The 9,326-nt window shown below is 47.5% G+C and overlaps 2 protein-coding genes across 3 annotated transcripts in view; both read left to right on the top strand.

Annotated features, from left to right (window-relative positions):
• Positions 1–1,207: 1,207 nt before the first annotated feature.
• LOC119324270 (anaphase-promoting complex subunit 10-like) lies at positions 1,208–5,433 on the top strand. Of its 2 annotated transcripts, XM_037598037.1 has the most exons (5): positions 1,208–1,839; positions 1,924–2,077; positions 3,354–3,424; positions 4,736–4,840; positions 5,077–5,433. In XM_037598037.1, the coding sequence occupies exons 1-5, from the start codon at positions 1,739–1,741 to the stop codon at positions 5,144–5,146; spliced, it is 501 nt and encodes a 166-aa protein (XP_037453934.1). In that variant the 5' UTR covers positions 1,208–1,738; the 3' UTR covers positions 5,147–5,433. The 2 variants fall into 2 exon arrangements, with proteins under 2 accessions (XP_037453934.1, XP_037453933.1); XM_037598036.1 differs by lacking the exon at positions 3,354–3,424.
• Positions 5,434–8,250: 2,817 nt separating this feature from the next.
• LOC119322861 (protein ASPARTIC PROTEASE IN GUARD CELL 1-like) overlaps positions 8,251–9,326 on the top strand; it is a 2,924-nt gene continuing 1,848 nt past the window's right edge. The window contains exon 1 of the mRNA XM_037596395.1: positions 8,251–9,222. Coding sequence (XP_037452292.1) covers positions 8,251–9,222 — 972 coding nt within the window. The remainder of the gene's footprint in view (positions 9,223–9,326) is intronic.

The raw sequence follows: 9,326 nt of genomic DNA, 5'->3' as shown, positions 1-9,326 counted from the left end.
CCCTCACCCGGACCCCGGCCAGTACGCAGAAACCAGCCTGCCCTCAGATCCTTAAAGACTAAAGCTGAAGGAGGGTGTATCCCATTGCCATGCTCCTTGTATTGGTGGCCAAGCATCCCGCAGACCGCACACCAATCCGAGAGCTTTTCATATCTGACCCTGTAAATCTGCCTATTGCCATCACGAATCATGGATACATCATTCTTGAGAGGTTTAGAGACATTGACCCTCACCCAAACACGATGAAAATTACCTTAAAATCTTGTGACTGTGGCTCCGTGAACAGCACCTCTCCAAGCTTAGCGCCATGTGACGGCACCAGGTAAGCATATAGCTGTGGTACATCATGGATTTGAGCCCATATCTCTATGGTGTCTAGCTGAACTGTGAATGGCTTCGTGATCCCATCATAAGGCTTGATGATCACCGCATCACCCCTGAAGTGCCAAGGTCCATCACGCATGACTCTCTCCCAATCCCCTAAGCACGAGAATTGGATGGTATACAGATTATCCTCCAGAGGCTTGAAATTCGCCTCCTGCGCCAGATCCCACGCTGATCTCATATTCTTGAAAAACCAGTATTGGCTATACGTCTTCTCGGAGTGCACCCTTGCAAGGGCGATCCATCTGGCTGCTTCCGGCGGCACCTCCTTCTCATCAACGATCACATCGTCGAGGTCTTCTTCTCGAAGCCCCAATTCCCTCATCATCTTTTCCACATCATCTGTCCCCGATGAGCCTGCGGCCGTCGCATCCTGAGCCGCGCTCGAAGACATCTTCTCTGGAACCCTAACCGGATTGAGACAAAAACCGAGCCTTGCAGCAGCAGCCCCAACCCCCCGATCTCCCCCCGCCTCGCGCAAAGCCCAGGAGAAGATCCTGATGCGATCGCAAAGTGCGGCGGCCGGTGATCGGGGCGGGGAAATCAAGATCTCGACGGCGGCGACTATAGTCGCCCCGGGAGGACTAAAACCCTAACGAGAGGGAAAAAAACAACAGGGCTTTAATGGGTGGCGACTATAGTCGCCCCGAGAAGCTTGTGAATGAACTTTAACTGATTTCGGCGAAAGGCGCAGCTGGCCCAGGCAAACCAGGATCACAGCCCACTAACTAGCTTGCGCCCTGCTGGGCCCAGACAAGCAGCCCACGAACTAAACTGACTCGAGAGGAGGAGCCTGCTGAGGAACCAAACCCCTTCCCGGTCGCCGCCGTTCGTCGCCGCCGCCACTTGTCCAGGAGAGTGCCCAGGCGACCCCGCATCGCCACTCGCCCAGGAAGTGTTGCTGCTCGCCCAGGAGGTTTGCCGCCTGCCCATCCGGCCTTCCGCTGCCTCCGGCGTCCCCCCTCAGCCCCTCTGACCTTTCCCAAATCCTAATTCCCTCTTGCACTACTTGATGCCTCGCTGACTTGAATGATTTTTCCCTTTCAATAGATTAGTTCAAATGTTCAACATTACTGATGGTTAGCTCCTGTAGTATAGAGTTTATTAGTTCAATGTAGAAACCCTTTTCGTAAAAAATAATAATTTTAATTTTAGTAATCTTTGTTCCTGTGAGAGGAGGATCTTGACTTTTGGTATGCCTTAAAACTGGGGTAATCTTTGGGGGCGATTTTTTGCCCTTAGTTTTTTGGCCTGGGAGTCCGACGGCGAGCAGGAGGCGGCGGCCACGCCGACGCTGGGAGACTCCACGGCAGGACGGCTGAAGGGCTGCCAGGAGCTCTCGCTGGAGGGCGACATGCGAGAGATGGCCAAGACGGCCGTCTGGAGCGTCAGCTCCAGCAAACCCGGCAATGGCGCCGCCTCCCTACGCGATGACAGCCTCGACACCTACTGGCAGTGAGCGCCCTCTTCCCCTGCATCGAAATCTCTCCCTCTTTGTTTCTCAGGGAATCACTGTATCTGTTTTGGGTGTATTGTCAGGTCAGACGGTGCGCACCCGCACTTGGTCAACATCCAGTTCCAGAAGAAGGTGCAGCTGCAGCTTGTTGTGCTGTACGTGGATTTCAAGTTGGACGAGAGCTACACGCCGAGCAAGATCTCCATCCGGGCCGGCGACGGCTTCCACAATCTCAAGGTGACCCCCTCCGGCTACTCCGCGATATATCGTTTCGAGAATGTTCAGGGCCTTCTGCGGTGGCTAGTGATAGCACACATGTATCTCTGAAGTCTAAGTCATGATCTGTGCTCGATGGTGAGAGCTGTGGCGAAAATTGTTGCTTGATAATAAAAGTAATCTTGGCGCACTAAACGTTTGCAATTCAATAAAGTTCTTTGTATTGAAATAAAATTATTTTTAGCAGCAAACAGGAAAACAACATGATATTGTGGGGAAAATCAGGCAAGCAGTAAATTGTCATGAAAGAACAAAAGCGCCATTTCAGCTCAGACAGTGTTTACCTTAAGATATGCATGCGTTCATTCACTAGTTATGGTTCAGTTTAGAACTCAAATATGCATGCCTAAACGGCTTTAGCCAGTGGCCACTAAAATTTTATGTTCTTCAGAACTTCATGGAGTATTCATATTTGTTACCTTTATATTACCTGAGCAGCACTAGCTTTCCTGCTATGTCCAAACTGTTGAGCAAGTGTGAAAAAAGATGAGCAGTGTTGGCCTTTCAGCTGGTAGTTTCACTGCTACATTTGCTATTTTTTCTCTTTTGTTTATTTGTGGCAGTCAGTATGTGGATTGTTGCCACAGCTGTGGCACATCACAGTTTTGTGTGTCATGGTGCACCTTTCACAAATATATCATTTGGCATGCTTGCCGGTGACTTGCCAACCACAAAAGGTAGAACCTAATGTCCTTCGGTTTTTGGAATGCACCAAGTCTTATTGCCCATAACTAACCAGGTTCCAGTATTTTACAGGCATGTTTTCCAACCATGTACATTTTTGTTCACAAATTTTGACAGCTAACTAGTACTTGAACTATATAAGAAATAAAGCGGATTTTGCACGCCTGGATTGGGGGGGGGGGGCACTATATTTGAGATATGTTTTGCCTACTTCAAAATGCACTATGTTTAAAAAAAAATCATGCACGTCCATCAGGTTCTAACATGTCCAAATGAAAGTTTTGGTACGGAAGCATGACTTAATGTGTCCTGAGTAAAAATAAAAAACTGCTGCAGCTTGAATAGTCTGATGTCTTAGGATTATTACACTACCTTATTGTTGCACCATATTCTGACGTATCATAGGATTACATTTACAGTAATATTCTGCCATGATTTTGCATTGCGTGTAGTTGTCCATTGGGCACTCAACTGATCCTTGGAAATTCAAATTTACAGTGCCAGTATTATCTTGATCTCAAATGATGAACCATTATATATACCATGCTTCCAGGAAATTAAAACGGTGGAACTTTCAAAGCCAGTAGGATGGGTTCATATATCATTATCTGGCACTGATCCCCGGTACGATTTTGTAACTTAAACCCTATGATGCCTTTATTTTCCTTCCTCTAGCATTGACATTTCAGAAGGTATAGCTCACACTACCATCTGATGACATAATATGCATTTCTCTTTTTGGAATTTCCATGATGATAAAATTCTGTTTTGACATCTTGGATGTCACAAATTTTCAGCATACTGCCTGTGCAGGCCACTGCTTTGCATAATTTTCCTTAGGCTTTGACAAACTTAGGTACTCTGTCGAAGTATCAAGTATATCAGACACTGCAGCTAACTCATTTCAGTCAGATAATATCCCATTAGCTTGCCATGAGGCATATAATTTGCCCACTGAGTATACTCTAGAAATATACAAGGTTTTCGGAACTAATTTATAAGTGACACTATTTGGATCCCACTGCTTATGTGTATGGCCTTTGCAGGCAGTTGCATACTTTAATTCTCTTTCTTGGCATGCTAGAGTACGTTTTTTCGTTCAGCAACCCCATTTGATTGGGGTGAACAGTGAGGCATCCTCTCATGAATAATACCATGTTCCGTACAAATTAAATTGAACTCATTCGAGAAGTACTCTCCACCATGATCAGTCCAAACTTATTTGATTTTCTTTTCAAGTTAATTTTCAGCTTCAGCCTTATAAATTTTAGAGTAGTGTAGACTGTCATCTTTAGTAGTAGCAAACTAGCAAAATATAAGTTAGAGTGCCCCAAAAAATATATTGTTGGATTCTTGTTTGAAAGAAGTTTCTCATGATACTATTTTTAAGGTACCTATAACTTATGTTTTGCTAGTTAAATCTAAGGTTAAAATTCGATCCAAAATAGGAGGGACTAATAAACCTGGACAGAGAAAGTACTGTGTAAGCTCTACAATAATTGATTGAGGGATATGTGTATACCGATACAAGGCCGGGGTCAGCCCTCTTGTTTTTCTGAAGAAAGGAAAACACTACAAGCAAACTAGTGGTCAAAATTGTATCTTGAAGTTCCTGTAGGAGTATCTAAAATGTCACTTATACTAGTACTAATGCATGAATATCTAAAATGTCAGCCTCTATTACTAATTAATATATTCCGTTGATGTGTCAAGTATATCGGACGCTGCAGCTCACTCATTTCAGTCTAATAATAATATCTCATTAATTAGCTTGCCATGAGGCATATAATTTGCCCATGAGTATATACTCTAGAAATACACAAGGTTTTCAGAACTAATTTACGAGTGGCACTATTTGGATCCCACTGCTAAAGCGTATGGCCTTTGCAGGCAGGTGCATTCTTTATAATTCTCTTTCTTGGCATGTTTGTGCAGAGAAACATTCGTTCATACATTTATGCTCCAAATTGCGGTGTTGGCCAATCACCTGAACGGGAGGGACACTCATGTCCGACAAATCAAGATATACGGGCCACGACCGTAAGCAGCCAACCAACCATCTTTTTGCATTCCGTAACACATACAAAAGAGAATATATGGTCAACTATTTCTACATTTTCTTTGATGAAAAAGATTAAATCCAAGCACCGCCAGTTTAGATATAAAAATGGTACTTAGACATTTTATGTGCGAATAACAGACAGTTTATACACACTAATGACCCACTTAGGTCTCGTGGTTTTTACTCAGGCCCTGTTTGTTATCTTGTGTTTCAGGAACCCCGTTCCCCACCAGCCTTTCATCTTCATTTCCAGGGAATGCATAATGTATTCCACCGTCAGGTGAGACTGAGATTCCGTGAACCCTCGCCACCTCATGTCACGTGGGAGGGATCATCCACGGTCAAGGTGCAGACCTTGATTGTGGCCTGCGCGCTTTTGTAAGAACGCCGACATGGACTAAGTAGCCGATGAAGTGTTCAGCCTATGTTATTGTGGATCGAGTTGCCGCTGAAGCATCATCATGGTGTCTCTCTGAACATCTACCATGTAGCTTTTTCTTTTTTTGAGACAAATCTACCATGTAGCTGATCTTGTATTACATTCCATCAGTGGAGAAGAAGTTTTTTTCTATCTTTTTTTTAAGAAGATGTTTTTTCCATTCCATTGTGGACCAGAAGGGCTAGTTCTTTTGCTAGCTTTTTTGGGCCTCCAGAATAAGCTGCCCCCTAGCCAGCTTATTCTAGAAGCCCAACCAAAATTTTCTTTTTAGAAGCCTACTAGTCAAGTCTTAACTACTAGGCTTCTAAAAAAATAAATTTGTTTGGGCTTATAGAATAAGCTAGGTAGCGGCAGCTTATTCTAGAAGCCACCAAAAGAACTGGCCCGAAGAAGTTTTTTGTAGCTGATCTTGTAGCTGAAGTTTTTTTTTTTTATCTTTGAGGGTATAACATTAGACCTGGGTCACAACCCACTGGCTTGCTCCGTGCTGGGCCAAGACAGGCAGCCCAAACCCCTTCCCGGTTGCCGCCGTTCGTCCAGCGTCCAAGATTGTCGCCATCGCCGCCACTCGTCCAGGAGGGCAGTGACTCCGCTGCTCGTCTAGGAGGCCCGGCGACCCCGCATCGCCACTAGCCCAGAAGTGTTGCTGCTCGTTCAGGAGGGTTGCTGCTCGCCCATCCGGCCACCGCCAATCGCAACACATGTGGTCTCCGGTTGTAGCTCCTGCCGCAGACATGTATTTGAAAAAAATGTAGGCATCCCAACATATATTTGAAAAGTGGGCCTACTCGCGTCATGTATGAGAAAAACTAGGCATTCGAGCATATATTTGAAAAATTGCTAATCTTGTATTTCAAAAATGTTAAACATCTATAACAAAATTCCCGATGTCCTTGTATGAGAAAAAACTTGACATCAAAATATATATTTGAAAAAGAATGTTAATCATGTATTTTGAAATCTAAATGTGTATAAAAAATGAAAAAAAACATGCAAGGTTTGTGACATGGTGATAAACTGTATGGACATTGTGTTCTACACCGTATGTTCACGGTAAATAATGTATATATATATCTCATCACTAGTCCGTGGTAACGCACCGGCACTTAACTAGTAGTATCTAAAATGCCATTGAATCTAGTACTAATACACATCTCTGTCTCTTGCATTGGATACCGTGGGTGTTAAATGATGGAGATATGCAAAAAAAATCTAAAATGCCACTTAATTTAGTATTAATATACATCTCCTTCTCCTGCATTGGACCCCGTGCAGGGGCGGAGCTCTGTAGGGGCAGACCCGGGCCATGGCCCGCCCAGGAATTTGACAAAAAAATTTTTTACTACTAGTCGTCTTAGCCCAGCCCACTAGCCCACGCACGCACTGGCCATCGTCTCCTCGTCTCACGGACGCTGCACGCACAAGCACACTCGTGCCTTCCCCAATTCCCCATCCTCTCAGTCCAAGAGACTCATGTAGGCTGTAGCCACGCTGCCGACGACCACCGCCGTGGACAGGGAACACGGTCCACCTGAGCGCGCCGATCGTCATCTCTCGGAGCAACCGCCGCGGCGACGCCCGCCCGGATCTCGCCTCGCCCCTGTAAATGCTCCCTCCCGCCGTCCGTCATCCGCCGGGATCCAGTGCGCCGTGCGTGCTGCCGGCCATCCATCCCTGCGTTTGTTCTCCTCCAACTCCAAGTCTCCAAATCTGGCGCATGACCTGGGCCAGCCCCTTCTCCTTTTGTATTCTGTCGCTGGCGCCCCCATGACTTAGCCCCTTGCCGTAGGCACACTTCACATGTAAAATTTCCCCCGCAAATTCTGAATTTGTTAAGCAATTACCTGATTTTGTTCATTTCCATACACGCAGTGATTAGTGATAAATAATAGCCTGATCTAGTATGAAGATCAGTAAGACTCCGAAAAGAATTGATCTAGTATGAAGATCAGTAAGACAAGATTGCACAATAAGATGGAAGGTGAGAATCTGGCTAATAACTTGTTAGTTCACATAAATGGTGGAATTCTAGAAAACTACAACCACGAAGATGTCATTGCAGATTTTATAAGCAAGAAGGATCGTTGACTTCATTGTATGTGAGTAGGTCCATGTCTAATGTCGCAGACACTTTTGTATTAGCTTGCCCAATAGTAGTGACTCATGGTTGAACTGTACTTTGGTGCTTGTAATATGTCCTTATGTGTCAGAATTTAGAAAAAAATGTGTTCTTCTTCAGTCTGGCCCGCCCAACTTTTTCGTTTAAGCTCCGCCACTGACCCCGTGGCTGTTAAATGATGGAGATATGCAAATCCCTCCCCCGGGCTATATACTAATTAATTTGTGATGTGAGTTTGTTGCATGATTGCAATGTATCCCCTGCAGATACCTCCAACATTAATCCGCCGCCCAAACGATATCCGTACATCAATATATAATGCTCTTTGTTGCCTCAGTTGACGTGGCCTTGGCGATCGTGCCTCCTGTACGGATGCACGAAGAACAAGTGGACTCCCTTTCTCCATCAGACGCCATGGGTTGGAAGCGCCGCCGCGCTGCAGCGATGGAGATCTGTTTCGATCGATAGGAGGAAATTGGGAACATCCAAGGCTGCTTACAGAAAATGGAGTGGGCTGCGTAAAGAAAAGAATGGGTCATCTCATGTTTTTCTTTTTTGAGGGAAATCTCATGTTATATTGGGCCTTACTTATTGGCCCGTGTCCTTAGCGAAGCGTTTTCTTCTCTTCAGGTCTTCCTACTCGAAGCGTTTTCTTTCTTCTCTGTAGCATGCGTAGAGAGCCTACAGAAGGAAGCTCCTCTCGTCTCCCATCGTGGCCAGGACTGGCCAAAGCAATAGAGAGCTACAGTGGTTCCCAAAATTTACCCGGGGCGGCCGCCCCTGCATGACCCTACGCTGGATCCGCCCCTGATGGCAACCAGAAACATAACATGGAGATAACCTCCTCCACCGTGCTGCTGCTTGTTGCCGACGTGCTAGTCCATGTCCTGCCTACGACATGCACGGCGGTCCGTGGGTTCAGCCTCCCACTAGTCGCCAACCACGGCGGGGGCACGTATCGTGTGGACGCCGACGGCTTCATGGTCGTGAACACCACGAGCTTCCACCACCGGGACCCCTCCCCTACGGCCCCCCTGAGGTACACGTATGGCGTGGCCCTGACCATTGGCACGGGCCACGGCAAGAGTACCCATTTCCTCGTGCTGGACATGACCAACAGCCTGCCGTGGATGCGGTGCGCGCACTGCTTGCCGGTGCAACGGCAACGTAGCCCGGTGTTCGACCCTAGCCACTCGAGCAGCTACCGCCCCCTCCATCCGACCAGCCCCCTGTGTTGGCCGCCTAACCGCGTCCACCCCGCCGGCGACAAGTGCTCCTTCCACCTCCTGCGGGAGGCACATGACTTCGTCGGCGTCGACACCATCATTCTGGGTGATCCGACTTCGCCTATCCATGGCATCGTTTTCGGGTGCACGCAGGCCACCGAGGGGTTCGACACCAAAGGCACTTTCGCAGGCACATTGGGAATGGGCAGGCTGCCTACCTCCCTTATCATGCAGATCAAGGACCGTGTCGCCTGGCCCTTCTCCTATTGTCTGATCAGCCCAGGTCACAGCCAGGACCGACACGGCTTCATCCGCTTCGGCGCCGACATCCCGGAGCCCCCGCCTCTGAACCACCATCGCATCAAGATCCTTCCCACGCCTCCTGACCTCCCGCACGGCTTCGCCGACTCGGCCTACTACGTGAAGCTTCTGGGCGTGAGCCTCAACGAGTCCCCGATCCAGGGTATCCACCAAACTATGTTCGAGCGGAGGCACGATGGGTCAGGCGGGTGCTTCCTGGATGCCGGCACAGAGATCACCCATCTGGTGCCGGCGGCGTACACGCTCGTGGAGGAGGCGGTGGCCCATGTGGTGCAGCAGTGGGGGTACAATTGCGTTCGTGACCGCGAGTTCCACCTGTGTTTCCGGGAGGGGCCCGGAATTTGGTCGCGCATCCCGAG

This window comes from Triticum dicoccoides, chromosome 6B, assembly GCF_002162155.2.
Source record: "Triticum dicoccoides isolate Atlit2015 ecotype Zavitan chromosome 6B, WEW_v2.0, whole genome shotgun sequence".
NCBI lineage: Eukaryota > Viridiplantae > Streptophyta > Magnoliopsida > Poales > Poaceae > Triticum > Triticum dicoccoides.
This window is presented reverse-complemented; position numbering and strand designations above follow the sequence as displayed.